Source organism: Porites lutea, chromosome 2 (assembly GCF_958299795.1).
Source record: "Porites lutea chromosome 2, jaPorLute2.1, whole genome shotgun sequence".
In the NCBI taxonomy this organism is placed as follows: Eukaryota; Metazoa; Cnidaria; class Anthozoa; order Scleractinia; family Poritidae; genus Porites; species Porites lutea.
In genome coordinates, this window is record NC_133202.1 from 31,822,947 (window position 1) to 31,844,378 (window position 21,432).

At 39.5% G+C, this 21,432-nt stretch overlaps 2 protein-coding genes across 3 annotated transcripts in view; both read right to left on the minus strand.

Annotated features, from left to right (window-relative positions):
- LOC140928333 (venom allergen 3-like) overlaps positions 1-4,027 on the minus strand; it is a 7,198-nt gene extending 3,171 nt beyond the window's left edge. The window contains exons 1-3 of one of the 2 annotated variants that reach the window (XM_073378072.1): positions 4,009-4,027; positions 932-995; positions 1-124 (exon numbers count right to left, since the gene is read on the minus strand). The exon at positions 1-124 is cut by the window's left edge and continues 26 nt beyond it. In XM_073378072.1, coding sequence (XP_073234173.1) covers positions 1-124; positions 932-977 — 170 coding nt within the window. In that variant the 5' untranslated portion in view covers positions 978-995; positions 4,009-4,027. Of the gene's footprint in view, positions 125-931; positions 999-4,008 lie in introns of both variants that reach the window. The other variant, XM_073378071.1, reaches the window with a different exon arrangement.
- Positions 4,028-12,650: 8,623 nt separating this feature from the next.
- On the minus strand, positions 12,651-21,219 carry LOC140926857 (uncharacterized). The gene is made up of 4 exons (XM_073376536.1): positions 21,108-21,219; positions 20,444-20,620; positions 19,307-19,550; positions 12,651-13,500 (listed from the first exon to the last, which is right to left on the minus strand). The coding sequence occupies exons 1-4, from the start codon at positions 21,196-21,198 to the stop codon at positions 13,068-13,070; spliced, it is 945 nt and encodes a 314-aa protein (XP_073232637.1). The 5' UTR covers positions 21,199-21,219; the 3' UTR covers positions 12,651-13,067.
- Between the last annotated feature and the right edge of the window lie 213 nt (positions 21,220-21,432).

Consider the following 21,432-nt stretch of genomic DNA (forward strand, 5'->3'; position numbering starts at 1 on the left):
CTTGTTGGAGCCGTCATGGGGCCCTGTGTGGGTCCCGTTCCTCCAACTATCTCCACATTTATGTTCAACGACGTCCTACCATTTACACTTTTCCCAGTCCCACTGATTTTTATGTTGGATTGTGCTAGGAATAAATCAAAAGCAGAGTGACCGTTTAACATCGTGCTGAGCTGACACAGGTATACAGTCTACTCTCTCTTAACGGACACCTCTAAAAGACAGACACCTCTGTAAAACGGACACTCAGAGTTGGTCCCTGCCTTTCTTTACTTCCTTTATTCGACTCTCTATTAGACGGACACATACTGCAGGTCCGCACGGTGTCCGTCTTAAAAAGAGTTGGCTGTGCTAGCATTTCAAGCGTAAGGCCATAATGAACACTTGCCAAAACAACACGACCTTTTTCTACGCTAAATTTTTTATGGAACGTTTAATTGCTGTTAAATGAGACGTTTAATTCTTTTTGTCTCTGCACTAGAAGGATTTTCTGGGTTGTGAGTCGGTGACTAGAGGCGAACTTAACTTGTTCAAAGTGTTACCGTATTTCTGGTAACTTTTTTTTTCCGGTAGAGTCTCAAACTTTGATCCTCTAGTGCAAAGACAACCAATGACCTTAGAACTTAACTGCTAGTTATGCCACAAAAAACAGGCCTTAAAAACTTATACTGAGTTTAGTAGCCAAGCCGGAAGCATACATTTCTACTGTTGTTAGAAAGGGGAAAGATCAGCCTAGGTGTTATATCTGTAGGGTCACGACCAGGCCTGTATCGCAATACATTCCCGGAACGCAAAATCCATCAACCAATGTTGTCAAGGTGTGCTTAAGTGATGATGCAAAAATGTAAATACACAAAGTTAATGGGAATCAGAAAAAAAAAATAAAGCGATAACAAAATAAAAGTACTGTCAACCATTAAAGGTTATGTTTTACCAGCTTGGGAAGCTGCGACGCTGAGCAGTAGGAAGAAGAACCACATGTTCGTCTCCTTTAAAACCTTCTTAAGAAAGAACAACAACAAAAAGTAGATTAAAAAAATATTAAAGGATTTAACTCTCTAGACCTGGAATGAATATAGCGAGTAGGGCGTCACAGACTTACACTCAAGGTAGGTCAAGCGTACCCCCCAAGCTAGATTCTATTGATGTATTGATTATTTGAAAAATGAATCCGTTAGTCGTTCCCGAAACTAGTGTCAAATTCAAATTGGCACTCCTACATGCGTAATGAGCAGTGAATATTTTACGAGAACTTCTCTGTATTTGGTCAGATTGAAAATCTTTGAGTGGATTAAATTTCTTGGCAGACATTTTCATCAAATTCAGGGGAACTGAGCTGGTTGAAGTTTCATAACTGCCTCGCGTAAGAATTCGCGGGTCATAACGCATACAAGAATGAAATCTACAACTACCAACAGATTCAACTTTCAAATAATAAATTTATTAATAGTATCTTGGGGGGTACGCTTGACCTGGCTTGACTGTAAAAGAAAACTTGACGTAACTGCTTCTGGGTAATGGAATTAAGATTTTGTTTAAGCCTGGTTTCTATCCATTTTTTATCATTATTATTCCACTATTATATCATGTTATCATATAAGGTCAAGAAAACGCGCAAAATACGAGGCCGTAATACACTGTAGTGTCCTGGTTTAACCGGTTTACAACAGAGCGAATACCAGCGGATGCAAAAGGAGCAACTATGGCTGCCAGAATCAGGATATTTTGGATACCTCTTACTAAAAAACAGAAGCCAAAATCACATTTTCCTTTTGCAGTAAAATAATCACGCGCCAACATTAACGTCATTCTCACAGACGGAATCAGGATGTTCAGTGAATGACTCTTACCAGAAAGTAGAGGCCAATTGCAAATAACAGTTTTTTTGTAGTGGAATAATAAACCTCTTATTCGATGGTTTAGCATATAATACGAGCGGACATTTTGCTCATTGCTTGTATCTTTCCTCGCCCCCGCGGGGCTCGGAAAAATACTACGCCACTGGCAAAATATCCGCACGTATTATATGCTAAACCATCGAATAAGGTGTATATAGTCATGTATATAATCTGTAACGATCTGTGGTGGATAAGGTTTGCGACACGAAACCACATAATACAAAAACCTTACAGAAACCCATCCGAGAACAGATAAACCCAAGCAAAGTACTCGAGATCGGGTTGCCACATCTTACGCTGTGTTTAAGACTGGAACTTGATCTTTTGAACAAAGCATTAGAAATCCTTTTTTTCTCGTCTCACGAAAATTAATTTTTCAAATCCACTCTTCAGGGCCACTTTTTCTTTTTGTTATTTAACAGCTTTGTTTAATTTTTTCACCCTTTAATAGTGAATACGAAAAACAGCAAAATACTTACAAAAAAAACAAAAACAAAAAAAGAATCACTACAGAACTATACAAAACACAAACTCCAAACAAATGGAAATCCTGATTCACGACTCTCTTAACGCACACCCCTATAAGACGGAAGCCTCGGTAAAACGCACACCTAGTCACAGTTGGTCCCTGCTTTTCTTTACTCCCTTTCTTTGACTCTCTATAAGACTGAGTTTTTTCAGTTGTATCTTTTCTTTGTTCCGAGAGGTTTTACTACGGGCGGTCCTCCAAATTTCCCCTCTTCTCAAATAGCAACGTTTTCACATTCCAATTCGACCAGGAATCTGGTAGACGAAGAACCACTATGTCGCTGTATTACCTTTAATCCTTATTTATCTACTAATTTAATTCAGATAATTAATAAGAGCCTAAAATTAAAACTCTGATGCTAAAACTTTTACAGAAGGGAAACTAGACGGGCGAAGTACACCCACTGGAGACACTGCAAGCGTCATTGAAACCTTTATCTTAATACCTGGAACACCTGAAACAGTTGCTCAGATGGTGGCAGCAGTTTCAACGCAGTCACTTTCTCAATCAAAAGACTATTGTCTCAAACTTGGCGTTCTGTAGCCTGCGTTTATATGCACCTTTTTTGGCCCTGCAATTGTTTTTCACGGAAGATTTTATTTTTCCCTTTTTCTCTACAAACCTGTTACCTCAAGCTTCTTATGGCACAAAAGGAATGACTCTGGGGTTTATTTACTTTAACGTCAGCCTACCAGGCCTTTGTTAAGGTTTAAGGGAAAAAGAGATTTTAGAGGGAGAAAGAGGAAGGGGGTAACGGAGAGAGGTCTCTCCCCTTGCTGTCTCCCTTTTTCGCTTGAACGTCGGGTCTAAAAGAAGAAGGCGGTCCGCGGATGACGGCTCTTTCGACTGATATGATTTATGCATCACACAAATCACGTTCTACTGAATTCATGTACAACACTCTGCTGATTAACTAAGGGAGGCTTCACTGCATGTAGAGACATGGGCTTTTTTCATTTACACATGGGGTTTGCTTTACATGTCTCAATAAAAAAAAACTTTAGATTTTTGCTTCTTTAAGAATCAAAAAGGGGGCTCGTATCACAGTAAGCCCTTCGTCAATCAGAGCCTTCGAAAATATCTGGTAACACCAGTCAGCTTGACAATTATAAAGAATGGACTGGCATATGCATCTAAAACAAAATTTCCTATAGTGCAAACATTAGCCGCATTCATCCTTATTTTAAAAATAGCAAAAATGAATAATGTTAATATGAAAGAAAATACTTTTGGCGGCCTTTCACTTGAAATCCTCAAGCATTAAAACCCCCTAAGATTTACAAACTTTTTTTTAAAGCTCTTTACTGTAGAAAGAAATACGCAAACGAAAAAAAGGACAGGAGACAAATTGCACTTATGCAAAATAACTAGAAAAAAAGGACTTGGAATGTAGTTTTAAGGGAAAAAGTCAAAACAAAAGGGCGACTTCTAGAAGAGAACTTCGAAGAACGAAATGGTAATTCCATAAATACTCTCATGAAGTCGTTTGTACTGAGCTGAGTTAATAAGTATTGTTCTTAGGGTTAGAAACGCAAAACTAGCGAACAAACTAGTAAATATCAATATAAAACAAATATATCTTACTTGTTCCCTCAGTAACAGTTGCTCAGTTGTTCAGAGATCAGGAAGAAGCAGTTTTGATCAGCAGTGGTGTATAGCCGATATATCGTGTAAAATGACCTGATGTAACTGGTATTACGTTGACTCATTTCGCAGGTTAGACATCACCAGTCTCCTTGTTGAAACGCTTGGCAAATGAGGTAGACAAGCTGTCACTACCAGCACGGTAGCCTGAGAAAGCAAGTGACATTTCACGACGTCTCCACTGGTTTCCCCGCGAAATGTCGTCTAACAAACGAGCGAAGAAATCCATACTGATGACGTGTTACTTCCCTGATCCGGGTAGTGCTTCTGATTGGTTGAAAATTTGCTTTATCCAATCAGAAGCACAACCCAGATCTGGGTAGTGACTCGTCACCAGTATGGAATTTCTGCGCTCGTTTCTCAGACTTCACTTCGCGGGAAACCAGTGTTGGCGTAGCGAAATGTGTCAGCTGTTTTCTCAGGCTGCCAGTACAAAAACTTTAACAGCCTTTTCCTGGCTAAAGCCAAATGAGATTTAGAGCCAATGAGTGCATGAATCTATATTTCCAGGATACGTGCTTGGAGGCCAATGCGAGATGGAGATGCAACTTACTTGCAGGTTAGGCGATTAGAACTATTGGAAAAATCGCCTAGAACCTTTTTAAGAAAGGTATCTTCTAAAGGTTCCCAGTGGAGTTCAGGAGATAAATCTGCTCAGGTTGACACCAATGCTCTTATCGCCGATTTAAGTAATGACTCCCTGGAGCATACTCGATACCCTACCAAAAAGTAATGAGCAAGAATAAATGCTGTATATCTGGAATGAACCTTGCTTGATGATGTGAAAAGGAAACGTGCTCAATTGATAAATCGTCTTGGCATCGTGGCCACCTAAAAAATTAATACTCGATCGCGGAAGAATTCAAAAGAGACACCTATAGTTAAGTTATGATTTTACACATAGTGAATAAATTAACGTCTCTGGCAATTGAAATAATGAGCTTGAAGAAAACAAGCAAAAATATTATGAAGCGTTAGTCCCAAGTGTAATGGGAAATCAAAGCTAGACGACTTCTAGCCTTCTCGTGATTTAAGCAAGCAAATGACATATTTAACAAGCATTTTGTCTCAATCACCATCTATTGTCTACAATAGTTTAACCCGCTACTCTCGACATACCACACACTTTGTGAAGGATGAAAAATCATCTACGCAAACTTTGGAAACCGTCTTCTTGATGTCAACCAATATCGCTACGGCTCTGATAGAATAAGTGCTCCTTTACCTAACATAATGTCTCCGTCTTCTTGAAAGACTTACCAAGATTCTTAATTTAAGCATACATCCTGGTACCCGCCCTTCTGCCCTCGGCAAACTAGTATAGCACATGTCCGTCAGATTCATAAGTCTGGACCAGTTTTTCGGATGCGAACAATTTTCGTCCGATTTCTGTTCTTCAAACTATTTCTAAGCTACTCGAAAGACATATATGTACCCATTTAATGTAGTGTCTTCGCTCTCATTTTACCTTATTTTTTCAAGGCAATCTGTATTTCAGCCTCACCACTCAGTTGACTACTCTATACTGATTAAAATGACTGCTTGCTTGAGGCAATGGACCAAGGCTTTTAAATACGGTGATGCGATTTTGTGGATCTACCCGCGGCCTTTGATGAAGCGAATTATGACCTGTTTATAACCATAGTTAATAGAGGGAATGGTTATGAAACCCGACAAAGTTCTTTGTTGTATGTTTTTGTTCTCTTTTTTGGCCTTGACGCTGCACAAAACACAATAGTTGTTTACTCCGTACTGAGGAACTAACCAATAGAAACGTGCTGGTTACGTAATTCATGCATAACGTATGAACGCAAAACAAAAGATTGTGCAGGGTCGTGGACCTTCTAACATAAATCTTGGCATCTTTGTTTGCTCCTTTGATGTTTGCCGGGCTTCATAACCAGTCACCTCCATTAACTATGTTATAACCAAACTACAAATGCATGGTGGCTGTTTTTCAAAACTTCTTGGTTCAAAAGCTACATGTATCTTTCCGACTGTCGCCATTGTGTGAACCTCGCTGACACTTTATCTGATACAAAATTACAGTAACTGTGCTATAGTGTTTCTGAAGGCTCAATTTTGGGTCTGTCCTCTTGCTTTTATTAATCCGTGACCTGCCCCAAGCCCTGGAATTTTTGAAATGACCTTTTTGCTGATGATGCTACTTTCTATACTAGCGCCACCACTCTGTCTGATTCGGTGGGTAAAACTTCAGCTGGATCTTTCTTTCTCTCTTTGACAAAAAGAGATCATGTATGACTGCCTATCCAGAAAAGACAAAATACATATTTTTTTCAGTACTTGACAAAAACTGTCCCGCTGTGGTCGGATGTTAGGCAATTTGAAATCCGCGTTTACGTATAAGAAATGTTGCACATGGGAACCATTCAACATCTCGGCTTTTGAAATACATATTTGGTATTATGTTAGCGTATCCCAGAGGGTTAAGAGAGGATACCCAAAACACTAAGTTAAACGTGACATGAGAATGGGATAGCTATTTCAATAGTGATTAGTAGCTGTGACACCGCAAAATTCCAAATGCCCGCCTGTAAGAAATCCAAGTATACGTACGAGCATCAATAAAGAAAGTGATATAATCGGGAGTGTGTCAAAGTGTAGCAGAGGCGCATTACACTTTCTTAGACGTGCAGTGATGTCTTTGCTGGCTTCATTAATGGAGCTCACAATATTATTGAGGTAACAAAAGTTCCCTCAAATGGTGCCCTCTAACGAGAAGGATGGAGCTGTGGTTAGGTTGATATACAAGGTTGGCGTTTTGGAGGTACTAATGTTTAATTAAGCCTGACTTTTTAACGGTATTTTCATGCAGATAGTTATGATTGGAGAACGTTATAATAAGGCTCTAGTGGGACATCTTCAAAGTGGAGGTTCGTCACCAGCTTTACCACAGGGTAGTCAGTTTAGCCATTCGCGATGGTTCTGTGTATCAAATAGTAATAATATAAGAAATTTAGCATCAGTGCCGTCATTCCACCGGCTTTTCCACTCTTTAAGGCTTTGATGGCAAACCTGACGTTGTATTCTCCTGGCCGTGGGCTGTACGTTAACGTCCAGAAGAACTTTAGGAGTTTTTGCGACACCAATGTCCGCCTTTTTCCTGTTAAAGATTCCGCGGAAATATTGCACCCGTCTCGGTGCTGCTCGTTCGCGCACTGTAATGAGATTGTTTCCATTTTTTCCCTTCTCGGGAGCAGAATGGCTGCTCTTCCTAGTTGCCATATTCTGACATCCCCTCTGGCAGTAGAATGCTCGGTTTTTCGTGCAATCTCACCCACAAGGATCTCTTATCGTTCCATTCATAACCTGAGATCATGTTCTATTTCGTTGTGATGTGCAAATAAAATCTGGCCTACAAGGCAAAACGAAAACTTGAAATAGCCTGATACAGTCTGTTTAGAAACGTCTACCGCTCACTAGCTTTTTTGATTGAATGACATTTCACCTAGACAGCCAGTCAAAAGTACTTTTGTTACATACTTTCAAGTATGCTAATTTTTCACGCTTGGAAAACATCCAGAATTCTGCTGACTACCTAACATATTTTTTTTTACAAATAATATAAAGGAATATTTTACTTCTTTATTGCACTTTTACTCACATTGGCGTCGAAGATAGATTGAAATATTTTTTTATAGGACTGCGAAGTGACGTTTTCGTTATTTTGGCTCTGCGCGCTGGATGATAATTAAACTAATGGATTTTTTTCTATTTCACTGTTGTCTCTGTAAATATCTTCTTCAGCATTTCTCCCCAATAATCCGAGCAGAAAAAGCTTAGAGAAATATTTCATTTATCATCAAGGAGACGCATATTCCATGATCCCATTGTTTACTGTTTGCAATCGTTCTTAGGGCTTGTGGCGTCTGTCCAGCTTTTGCTGATCTGTTTAGATAATTTCTCTCAGGGGTCAACTTCCACCTGTCGGCACACACCCTTATCTTTTTAGGTTTTATTCGAGCTGTTGATGCCTCATACTTATCACTCGACAATCTTTTCTAGCTGAACAGAGTGGAATTATCTGCACACGGATAGAGATTGGATAAGGATTGTCGATTAGGAAGAGAACAGCAGTGGACCAAGTATTGAACCATGCGGTACAAATGTAATCAAAGGTGTTAGGCTTGGTGACAGACTAGACAGGACTTCTTTAATGGACCCCATCAATATGTTTAGTTTCAATCGAGGTTAGCAGCTTCTCATTTACTCCCTTGTCTCGGAGTTTGGAAATTAAAATAAATGAACAAACAAATAAAAGTTTATTAGTCACTCCAACAACAACAACAAGCTTTATTTGCAGGACCATACAAGTATATACAGTGTTGCAACAAGTATATACAGTGTTGCAAAACCTGTGTATAATTATGTTTTAAGAACAATGACTGGCCAATTAAACTACTTTGCTAATAACTCGTCAAGAAAGTCAAAACAAGCTGAAACATATTTCACGAATTGTAAATTAATGATAGTAATTAGATGTGTTCATCAGTTCATTGATCAAAACGTTCACAGGTAACTGGGTAATATTTGGAATCAGAGTCTAACTTTATTGTAAAAATTATTCCTAATCAAAGAGTATTTAGAACAATTAAGAAGAAAGTGAATTACGTCTTCAATTTGATTGGATCCACAAAAGGGGCAATTCCTATAGACCTTTTTACCGATACGGCGGCTATATTGAATTAATTGGATTTAAGGAGTATCATTGGATGCCCAGGGGTCATGAGCCTGATCCGATATACTCGGATCAATATTTATGGGCGCTTTTTGGACCAATTTTTCTCTAAGTTTTCCTAGAAAAAGATTGTAGTGGGAAAAAAAGATCGTTGTGCCGTGTTTGGATTTAATAATGATCGCCTTTTTCCCCGAGGAATATACAGAGAAGTTCTCTTTTTGCCCTAAAACCGTGCATAAATACTGAGCGAGTGCCCCCCTGGGCATCCCATAATACTCCTTAAATCTAATAAATTCAATATGGCCGCCATATCAATAAAAAGGTCTATTATCTGTGGTAGTTTGATTGTATCTTCCAAGTTCTATCATTAGTTTGTGAGTTTGTGGTTACTTATTAGTAGGTTTACTAATTTCTTTCTCTCAGTTTTTCCCCTCGTAAGTGTTATAATCGCTTTTAAAAGATCTAAAACATTCTAGGTTTTGAGATCGGTGAAGGGTGTTTTGCCAATATGATACATATTCTTGTTTCAATAAACCTGTGAAGTTTTTTACTATAGCGGTGTAACGGTAACAAATCAGTGTTGAAATCAGGTAGGTTGAAATATTCTGAAGACATCTCCATCAAGTGAGTCAGAGTGAAAGCTACTCTTATCATTGCAGTATAAATCAAATGACTTTAAAAACTTAACATTGCTTAACGGATAGATTCTTCATCTTTAGACGTAATATAGAAAATGTAGTTGAAGATTTTTTGATTGATAGTGATATTCAAAGGTAAGCGACCAAGTTCGGCTCTACAAGCAACATTAGAAGCCTTGTTGTTTACCTCTAGAAAACGTTTGCAAAATTGGAGTTGTGTCTTTGCGACATGTGAGCTGATTTTGGCAGACACACCCCAAATTTCACTTTTATATGTCGGAATAGGGGAGATCATCGTACCAAATATTTTACAAGCAAGAGAGGTTTTTAGTTTGATGAGATTCGTACGTCGTCTCAAGCTAAATAGAGCGTGAAGAACTTTTTCTTTGAGATGTTCACGTGACGGTGAGAAATTTCCTGATGAGGAGATTCGAGTTCCTAAATTAGTGTATTCTTGTACAACATCAATAATTTGACCATCTATAAGAAGGAAGTTCAGCATTTTTCCCGGTACGTTTCTGAAAGATCATAATCTTTAGTTAGTTTTCTTGAGATTGATTTTCATTATCCTCTCCAATAAAGTGGCTTTCAGAGCGTTGTGTCAATTAATTGGGATGAAGTGATGCACTTTGTCCTTTAATGTCCAGCGCAATAACATGCATATCCACTGATAAAAATTGGTCCACGGCTGAAGAACAATATAATAGGTAGCAATTTAGCACTCTGTTTTACTCTGAGCTCAGACCAAGCTGCCTGTCATATATGATATCTACATCTATGTAGCAATTATTTTTAACGCTGATTTATATGTACAATTGAGTTCATAACCATGTTGAATTGTTGCTACAGAAGACACTGAGCAATACAAAAAGACGGACATAAAGGCAATACAAAAAGACGGACATAAAGGCAATACAAAAAGACAGCACCACTTATGCTTTGGTGCAAAAAGACCTCTAAACAAGTAACTTTTCTGAACCAACTTAGATGGGTGATCCAAGAAAGCGGACACAAAGGCTAATTATTTTCCAAGAAAAAATGAAAAAGAAATCCCAAACAAACCGTCGTCGTTTTCGTCATTGTTGTTGCATGTTGTTGCTTTTAACCAGGTCGATTGTTTAGTTAATTGTTTTTTCTTTTTCACATTTTGCAAGGTGTATGCAAGTCATGGTCAGTGCAAATCTTTCGCAGTCCTGCGCCGAGGTGGAACACAGGCACAGTAACGCGAACTGCATTTGCCGCGCCTTAGCTCCTCGAAAATTTTAAATATTTAATAGGGGGGTAAAAGGGGGGTCATACGCACGAATCACGGACATTAAAAAGTAGAAATAACGCATCACGGGAATTAAAATTGCGTGTTCACGTTTCACTGAAATTTCCGAAGTAAAAGGACAGTGCATGGCGGGACCTGTTCCGGATGCCGCTGTCTGCAGACTTAATGATGAGTTACCACTTAATTGATGTTTAATAGTAGTGTCGATTTTTTGCTTTTTGTGTGCCTCCCGCACAACTACTGCGGGGAAGTGAAGGAAGTCAGGTAAACATACAATGAAATGTAGGTGAAGGAAAACTAATGATGACTAATGCTGACGTATATATAGTACTCAAAAGGAAAGTCATTGACTCTTCCTTGTCTCAAATTAAAGTTGGGTTTGACGGTTCTTCCGCTACGAGTACAGTAACTGCTCGTAGAAAAGTCATTTCAACCTCGTTGTCGTCGTTGTATACCGCAGAAGCTTTGCTTCATTCTGCAGACTTTTCTAACCGACAGAGTTCTATTTCAGTCGAGGATCTTATTAGACCACCCTTTTCGGACTCAGATTTCAAACCAGTGTACTCAATGATGTGGCGCTTAAGAGCTTCAGGGGAAGAGTGCTTACTGTTTATGGGTATTCGAATTCGTTCTTTACCTCTAAGAAAACCCTTAGATCTCACAGATTTAGGATGTACATAATATATTACTCCTTCCAATTTACAAACTTGTCCCTCTAATTTAAAAACTGCCGGCCAATGCAACCAAGATCCCCACGCAAACCCCACATGTGTTAGCTCTACGAAAATAAGAGTTGAATCATGATTGGGTAAAAAAAAAGCTGACTCATCGGCTCACGGAAATTATTTCCAAGCTCAGGATCGCAGACGCCCTTTTCTGGGTGGGTGAAAAAAGAGTCAAAAACGTTGTTTGCTCTCGCAGGCTTGGTCATAGTTTAGAACGACATATATAGGAACGACTGTAAGGGCCGGTTATTTAAAACAAAGCCCAACTTACGCCGCGGTTTAAGAAATAATTAGGCATCCAGATCTCTTTCTAAGTGGGTTATTTTAACCCTTTGGTGACGACGGGCGAGTAGCAAAAAAACAGCATTTCTCACCAATTCGTCTTCCTTGGACTAGTTTTCGGCTAATTACCATAATTATAGCTAAAAACGAGTTTTGCAAGAAAGAAAGACATATTTTCCGACTAATCTGACATAATTAAACAGCTTTTTTGCATTCACGCATGCGCAAAAGCCAAAATTTGGACTTTTTTTGGCGAATCTATTTCGATCTTTCTCTCTCGCTCTGTTTTTTTCCTTCTTTATTGGCGGTTTTGTTGCCCACTTTATCGTCTTTCTTTTGCATGGAATTGTGGCTGGCTAACTTTTTAGGAAAGGGACAAATTTAATTTTCAAGGCCATGTAAACAGCGAAATTGGCAGTGGAATTTTCCCAAACTTTTTACCTTTTTTGTGAGTGTAAATCTGCCAGGGTTAGTAAGAATATCCCAAAACGAGGTATCGCTGGAAAGATCTATCTTTGCTGACGTTGTTGCTTACCAATTTATTAACATCAACTGAAAGCTAAATGGGTCAGGGGAAAATTGTATACATTGTACCATATGGGGACGTATACGACCCTAGCTGTCCAAAAAGGGTTAAGAAAATAATTGTTTCTCCAGTCTACCCTGTTGCTGCCATGAAACGTTCAAGATAACCGTTGTTAAGATAAAAGCGTTGAAAAAAATTGAAAATGACTTAAAACACGGTTTTGACAACCACTGGCTAAACTCTGTTTAAATAACCGGCCTTTGAGTCTCTTAAGACCTTTCAGAAAAATTTATTTGAAGGTCCACTGGCTTCCCTGTAAAGTTTGTCTTCAGTTGAGACTATTTTCCCGAAAAAAATTAGTTGAAAATCACGAATATCGAGTAAAAGATTTTAAAGTTTACGTATCACGACAAGCAAACCGGTCACAGTTCACGGGTTTTATTTCGTATTTTCACCTTTCACGAAAATTAAAAACACTTAATCACGTATCACGCAATAACCCCTTTCACCCTCTTATTTAATTAGGTCATTTCTAAGAAAGCAGAAATGCTAACTTAAGATGAAGATAACATTTCGTTTGTTTCAGAAACTTGCCTCTCATTTACTTAAGAATTAAACTTCAATGGTTTCTTTATCACAGAAAAAAGCTTCGTTATAGTTCCGATACCTTCCTATACTTAACTTGAATTAAAGCGTCATTTTAACAACGAAGACCAGGATAAATACTGTACGGCAAAGCTGAAAGTACTATGCAAAAAGAGTAGTTTTTTCGAAATGGGTGCTCTTTTTCCGATGGGAGGAAACATGACGCTTTTATACGGTAAAATTGAGTTTTAATTATCACAATTACTTATCATTAATGATGCTGGGAACCAACGAAGTTTTTCTTCTTCTTTTTGTTCAAAATCTGTATTTTAAGGATGCTTGTCTTTGGAGGAGCATCTGGTAAACTGGCAGTTTCCACGCCCGTGACGTCAATTGTCCCAGACGGGGCACTCACGTACACTGCTCTGCCATTTTTGTCAAATGCCTTTGCCTTCTTTGCTTTAACTGCAATGCAATATCTTGGGTCCAAACTTCCCTTTTCTACGTTGCTTTTGTACTGACCACCCATGTTTCCCTGTAGCTTGTACCTTCCAACTATGTAAGCACATTTTTTTGATCCGTCGGTATATTCAGCTCTCCCAATGCCTAGCTTGGTGCTTCCTTTCCACACTACTTGAGTGAAGTGACCCGTAACACCTGCAGACGTTCCAGTAGCGAAATTATAGTCGCAAACCTCGTCGTACCTAAAAGGTTATTTACAAAGATAAGAAACACAGCAGTCCATTATCTACCGCGCTTTTCATTCATAGATTACAGATTAGGTAAATTTGAAGCCGAAAAGGGGAGTCGGTAGTGTGAAAGTCACTTTATATTTTTTTAAAGGTAGGGACACAAGAGCAGCTAAACAACAAGAGGGTTGCAAAGGCAGCTAATAGTCTAGTGTAGAAACGCTGCTCTTGCAATTCTGAGGTCCAGAATGGTCTTTTGTATTAGCTGGTCGCATGCTCAACTTTTGGTAAACACGAAAACATTTCGCTTTGCAAAAGTTATATTAGCACGAGCTGAAAGAGCATATTAAAATTAGGTAAACTGTAATTAAAATTTTTAGCCGTATATCTCGATCAAAAGTAGCGATTGCAACGGCCACCGGAAATTAGAAGTTATAAACAACTCTTGCCACCCAGTCACGCTTGAGTGGTTTTCCATACAAGTCCTTGCAAATTCTGAAATTGTTAAACTGTTGCTCTTTTCCTTATTTCGGCGGCCATCGCAATATTTACATAATTACTTGACAACATACAGGTTACATGATTTTACAATGCTCTTTCTGCTCGGGATAACAAAATGTTTCAAAATCTTACCGAAAGTTGATCACGTGATCAACTAATGCAAAAGCCCTATTAAGCTTTCCTCGAGGGTTGAGTTTGCAAAAAACAAAAACAAAACAAAAAAAACAAACAGAAAAACAAACAAAAACAAAAACAAACAAAACAAGAAGAAAAAAACCTGATATCAGTCATTCTTTACAACTTTGTACAACAGGATCTTTCAAAGCAAAGTGTTTTCTTTCGCCAAATCATTCTCAAACGTAAATATGGCCATGAATATTTAACAATTAATGAATGAGGCTGAGTTTATCCGTCGAGGCCGTAGGCCGAGGCGGATAACACCCTCTGAGATCTCAATAATTCTTCATATGATACGATAGCCGAATTCAATATTGTTTTATTATTCATTCAAAATAACTCCTAGTTTAAAGACATAGCTAAACGTGCTTACTTTCACCGATCAGATCGATGTTAAGTTCATCTTCGATAGTGCACGTTTAGGGTTGTTTAGCTCCGCAAATATTCTTCAAATAGCAGGCTAGATGTCGCCCTACGAGTTGTCTTCTTGCTGTTCGTGTGATGTTTTTAGCCATTATTTCGCCTAGTTCTTGCTCTTGAAACGAGTGAAATGTCCGCCATTTTTGTTTTCACAACCTCGTCCCCAGGTCTTCTCGGTTAACGGTGCATTAACCTGCAAAGAGGCTGCACTTTTGACGTCGTCGGTTCATTTAACGCAAAATTCTTCCAAATTTGGTCATCAGTAGTGTCATATCCCATGAATCCTTATGCGCTTCGTACATGTGCATTAGGTCCTTCTTGCCATGTGCTTGCAGACTTGAAATTAAATGGTGTTGAGTTTTCTGTGTTTTGATATACAAATTCCTGGTACATTACAAACTGGCGACGAGGATAAAGAATTAAAGTGCTAGCGATGACTACACAGCAATTTGGCACTTTGATCGCTTACAGTACGGTCAAAGGTCTTTGTCTTCCTGATTTACCCGCTGATAAAACTTACGATCAGCTTACACAAATTCTGAAAGACTAATACAAACCTAAGGTACTTGAAGTTGCAGAGACCTACCGCTTCCATCACACTGTACAAAGTGAAACTGAAAGCGTAGCGGAGTATGCAAACAAGCTAAAACGCTTAGCTGTGAACTGCAATTTTGGTCCTTATCTTACGAGTGCCCTCAGAGATCAATTTGTTGAAGGAGTGAGAAGTCAGACTACTAAAAAGAAACTATTTTCAGAATGTAGGACATTCCATCTAGCCCAAGTTACTCCAGGGCAACTCCGACACTTCCGGTGCTGGAATTCTGCCTGTAAAAGCTGTTCACAAGAAATCTTTTCCTGCTCAACAAGGCCAAAGGCAAACAGATCCTAAGTCAAAAATGGGAGGGAAGCATTGTTTTCGGTGTGGCTCTCCACAACATTTGGCTGACAAGTGCAGTCACGTCGAATCTACATGTAATTACTGTGGGAAGCCTGGGCATCTGGCTAAGGCATGCTTCAAGAAAAAGAAAGAATTTGGTGGTAACAACACCACTCACCAAGTATTAGCTGCTCCAACATCAGGAACATGTACCAAGGAGGAGCACGAGAATTTAGTCCCTTCTTGTACAGTTTATATGAAAAGTGTAAAATCTTCTGGAAATTCGTTAATTACACCGCCCTTATACAAACTTAGAGTTACAACTGAAGATCATGAATTCCCTATAGAAGTTGATACGGGCAGTTCTGTGACATTGTTGAGTTCTGCTGATTTTACCAAAATAGGAGGACAAGTAACTACACTCAGACCCCCTACAGTGCTTTTGAAAAGCTATACTGAGGACATTATCCAGTGTCTTGGTGAGAAGGAGATGGATGTCAAAGTTAGAGACCAGGTGGGTAACCTGCCAGTGTTAATTCGTGTAGTTCAGGGACCATCACTACTGGGGCGGGATATGAGGTCCAAGTTTACATTACCTTGGCAGAACATTTTTAGTGTTGCAGCTGCAGGATATAGTTCAACAGTACTCTGATTTTTTTGCCACTAGTTCAGAAGGTAAACTTAAAGGAATCCAAGTGTCACTGCGAGTAAGTGATGAAAGCCCTGTGTTTACCAAAGCACGAGTAGTACCATTTGCAATTTGGTGTAAGTACGAAAAGGCCTTGGAGAAATTGGTGGCAGAGGATATCATTGAGAAAGTAGAGCATTCCGAGTGCGCATCACCAACAGTCCCTATTGTTAAAGCAAATGGAGATCTGAGAATTTGTGGGGACTACTCTGTCACCATCAACAAATTTTCAGTCCTAGAACATTACCCCATACCAACTCTGGAGGAACAACTGAGTACATTATCGGGGAAAAAAAAATTCACTAAGATTGACCTTTCTCAAGCATACCATCAACTAGAGCTTACACCAGAAAGCAGAAATACACCACAATTAACACTCTTTTGGGCTTATACCAATACAAGCGCCTGGCGTTTGGAGTGAGTAGTGCTGTGTCAATCTTCCAACGCACTCTTGAATATGTCCTTAAAGACCTTCCAGGCTGCTGTGTCCTTATTGATGACATCCATATTTCCGGATAATCAGATAAAGTCCATCTGGAAAACCTTCATCGAGTACTAACACGATTACGGGACTGCGGTCTTAAGCTTAACCCTGATAAATTCTTTTTCATGCTGGATGAAGTAGAGTATCTTGGTACTACCATTTCTGCTGCGGGGATTTCACTTACTGGTGAGAAAGTGCAGGCAATAAAGGATGCAGCACCTCCAACAAATGTTTCTGAATTACAGTCATTTCTTGGATCAGCCAATTTTCTACGTAAATTTGTGCCGGAATTTGCAAATTGGCTTCACCTTTGTACGGATTACTTCGTAAGGAGGTACCATGGAGTTGGTCAAAACTGGAAAAGGACGCTTTTGATAACATCAAGGCTGCTCTGTGCTCTGATTCGGTTTTACGCCACTATGATGCTATGGCTGAATTAATTCTACAGTGTGACGCTTCTCCAGTGGTTCTGGGAGCTGCATTGTTGCAACCTGGACCAGATGGTGTATTACAACCTATTGCCTATGCATCGAGGATACTGAACTATGCAGAACAAAATTACTCCCAAATTGAATGCGAGTCATTAGCTGTTGTTTTTGGCGTGACCAAATATCGCCAGTACCTGTTAGGTAGACACTTCAAACTTCTAACAGATCATAAACCTTTGATTACTTTACTTGGGGAACAAAAGTCCGTACCCCTGTTGGCAGCAGCAAGGATCAAAAGATGGGCACTACTTTTGCTGCTTATGACCATACAATTGATTCATAAGGGGCAATGACAATGTGTTTGCGGTTTTTTTGTCTAGGAAGCCTATTAAATACAAGCAGTCTGCTGCAGAACAGGTAACTGTAAACGTGATGTTTATCGAAGAAGATCAGTTTTTAAATGCGTCCGTAGTTGCTATGGAAATCATGAGAGACCCAGTTCTTGGAATGGTGTTACAGTTTACTCAGCAGGGTTGGCGAAATAATCTGGAACCAGTTTTCCAACATTACTACAGCAGAAGGCTTGAACTCTCTCATGAAGATGGTATCCTCCTGTGGAACTCGCGAGTCGTTGTACCAGAGTCACTACAGGCTTTCTTATTGGCCGATTTGCATGCAGAACACCTGGGTATGGTTAAAATGAAACAATTAGCTCGAAAGTACTGTTGGTGACCTGGCCTTGATAAGCAAATTGAGGAGACAGTTAAACTATGGATTTCAAACATTTTAGCGCTAAGAACACAAAGACAAATTTTAATTGTAATCAACTTATCAGCGCTACACAGTTCCTAACCATGTTTTGTTCCTGACCTAAACTATGTCCTGCTTGTCAAGAATCTGCTAAATCGCCAGCACCCGCGCGCCCCAGCTGCTTCATGGTCCTGACCAGGAGGACCATGGAAACGATTACATTTAGATTTTGCTGGGCCTTACCTTGGCAAGATGTTTTTGGTCGTGGTGGATGCTTATTCCAAAAGTTTTGGAGATAGTACCCATGACTCATGCCACCAGCACCAACGCTATTACTGCTATGAGACACATTTTTAGTTATTTGGTTTACCTGAGCATCTGGTAACAGATAATGGGACTCAGTTAACGAGTGACGAATTCCAGAAATTTCTAAAAGAGAACGACATCCTTCATACTCTCACTGTTCCAGGACATCCTGCTGCAAATGGGTTAGCAGAACGCTATGTGGGTGAATTTAAGGATAAACTGGGCAAGATTGGAGATACGGGCGAGTCTGTGCAAACAAAATTGGACAGGTTTTTGTTGACTTACAGGGCTACACCCACCGCGTTAGGGAATTAGGGAAATCACCCTCAGAATTACTTATGAACTCACAGCCTAGATTTTGATTCAGTGCACTGAGAGCCAAAAGTTCAAAACAGGAAGTTAATGTTTTCCAAGACAACCTTGATAAAAAACCCCAGTTTACACCAAACCAAGCAGTTTTTGTGCGCAATTTTGGCAAAGGAGCCAAATGGATTCCATGGACCATTGTTGAAACAGTCAGTCCCCGGAATTTTGAGGTTCAGGTCGGAGACATTATCTGGAAGCGGCATCAAGAACAATTACGTCCACGATTCATAACTTCCACACTAGGGTTAGAGTTAGCTCGTGAACCCCAGCTACCCGAGCAAACTGAAGGGTTGACCCCAGTAATGGGAGAAAGGCCTGTTACAACACCAACCCTTTCACAGTCTAAAGCAGGCTATGCCTGTACTTGACACTCCAGCCATGGATAGCATGGCTGATGCTTTTTCTTCAACGCAGCACTCATCTGTGAGAGATCCAGAGCTTCAAGCATCAGCGCCTGAGCAACCCTCTCAGAGAGCGTAAAACGCCTCAGAGGTTCTACTAGTCTTTAGTAAACTTAAGTCTCTGTCTCTGTCTCTGTATTTTTATGACGTTCAGTTTTTCCTTCCTTTGCTTCAAGAGGGAGGCATTTGTCATATCCCATGAATCCTTATGCGCTTCGTACATGTTCATTAGGTCCTTCTTGCCATGTGCTTACAGACTTAAAGTTAAATGGTGTTGAGTTCTCCGTGTTTTGATGTACAAATTCCTGGTACATTACAAGTAGCTGGTTATGGTGAGTTATGCATGTGCTTTTAGCCAATCAGAATCGGGAAAATATTTTGAATGAATAATAAAATGATTTATTTCCTCACGCAAACTCTCACCAGCCCTTCACTGCCTCCTCCACAGTTCGCGCTTTGTCACATCCCGTACAACAACCATAGGATAAGTTTTCTCCTTGGTCCTTTAAGTCAGATGAATGTATTATCGTTCGAAGATTGGCCAGCTTCCTTGCGTAAGCTTTGGCTTCGTCACACATCTTCTTGTCTAATGTCATCTCGGGAGATAGGTGAATTTTGCGGAATTTGTTATGTTCTGCCAAGGCTGACTCATCTTCTACGGAAAACCCTAGGAAGGATGAGGAATCACTCATTAAGATTATGCAGATGAGGATGTTAGTGCCTAGGAGAGGACGTCAATCGTCAATGAGGAAATGCCATTTTTCGACGCCCCTATGGCCGTAGCCTATCCTTCATAAATACTGGAGATATATCTATGATAATAAAACAGAAAGAATACAACAAAAAAAAAAAAGGAAAGAAAGAAAAACTGCAACAAATTTTCAAGTGGTTCCGAAACTGTTTCCGTATTTAACTTTTCTGATGTTATCCAGTTTTGTTTTACTATTCGGTATTCAAGGATTTATAGGGACTCCAAGTGTTTACTATCTTCTGCTGAATCTCCGTTTGCTGGCCTTGAGCCCCACTGTTTTTATTTGACAAGTAAATTCCGCAAGAAGAGACGTTTTACAGTTATCGCTATTAAATACTGTCATTTGTTTGCAAGAGAACATTGTAAAAGGAAGCTTTCTTACAGTAAGTGTTATTATATTGCAACTACCTCCCGGAGGACAACCCACTTCTCTTGGTGTTTTCCTCTCAGGTGGAAGCAGCATTACGGTCTAAAGCTAAGCAACTCTGTGGCTGTGGTGGCTGTGTTCCTAGTTGTTCAGTTGATGGTTTTGGCAACGTGCTGGTGGGTTTAAAGTTGGACATTTCAGTGGCTGTGGTTGCCGGTAGTGGCAATAAGGTTGGCCTTTATGTTCTTGGTTTTGAAGGAGAAAAGATTAGCGCAGTTAATTTAGTTCGCCGCCAACTGCGCGGGAGTTTCGAGTTCAATTCCTAGATTTGACCTCAAATCCGGTCTTCTTTCCTGAATCTTCGGCCTCCGGTTTGTTAGTCAGAAGACTACATCGAGTTATCAACGTAAAATAAGGACTCTTTGTAATCTTTAGCTTTTACCTATTGTTGGTGTTGGAGGTCCGGGACGTTGCTGTGCTCCTTTACCAATGCCACCAGCGCCGCCGTTCCCAATTATTTTTATGTTGAGACTTAACGCTGTCTTGCCGTTATCAATCTTTCCTTCGCCTTTGATCTTTACAAGACCATTAAGCGGTTTGAAAATTTGCGGACTCGGTTCTGAGTTGAAAAATGTGTAATAGAGATAAACATGAATTTTTGGTATTGATTAGGAAATTATTAATACATTGAATACATCTGCAAAGAGATTAGTCCAGCACCAAGCATTTATTATGACATCAAGGAGGGGATGACAGGGGTCATGCTGGAGGGATTAATACAGGTTATCAGCTTCGGAAAGTTTTTTTTTTGAAATATCTAGACGAAGCTTCCAAAACCTTTAATCATTCAAGCCGTTTTTGCAGGTAATGTCTATGAACTTCAGTGGTTCACAAGTGGCGAAGCATTTCACCATAACACCTTTCATCAAACACTCAAGTTCTGGCAATTTGTTTGTTATATGTCTGAACCATATGTGATCATAGTAAACAAACGAAGAGAACGACGAACGAACATATAACAATGACAAATCAAAGAGTTAATTACTAAGTAAACAATCCAACAAAGAATAAACAAGAACAGGACTCACGACAGAGTCTGGTGTTACCTGCTTGTGTTATTCCGGCAGCAAGCAAGAAGTAACAGACCAACATTTCCATTTTCTGTACTTGCATGATAAAAAGCAAAACAAGTATCATTATACCCTGCACACTGTTGTTTCTAATTGCTTGAAAGCAACACCTCTATACGGTTATAAACGCTGTGTAAGATTCTCTTTTTTGATAAATCTGGTAACGAGATTCCATTTTTTTCCACTTTAAATTTTTTGATTCAGTAGTTCACCTGCGAATGAATAAGGTCCTCTGATCTCTAAGAACGAGGTCATCTATCTACCCTCCCTATGAATAAATGACAACAAACAACTGATCTGA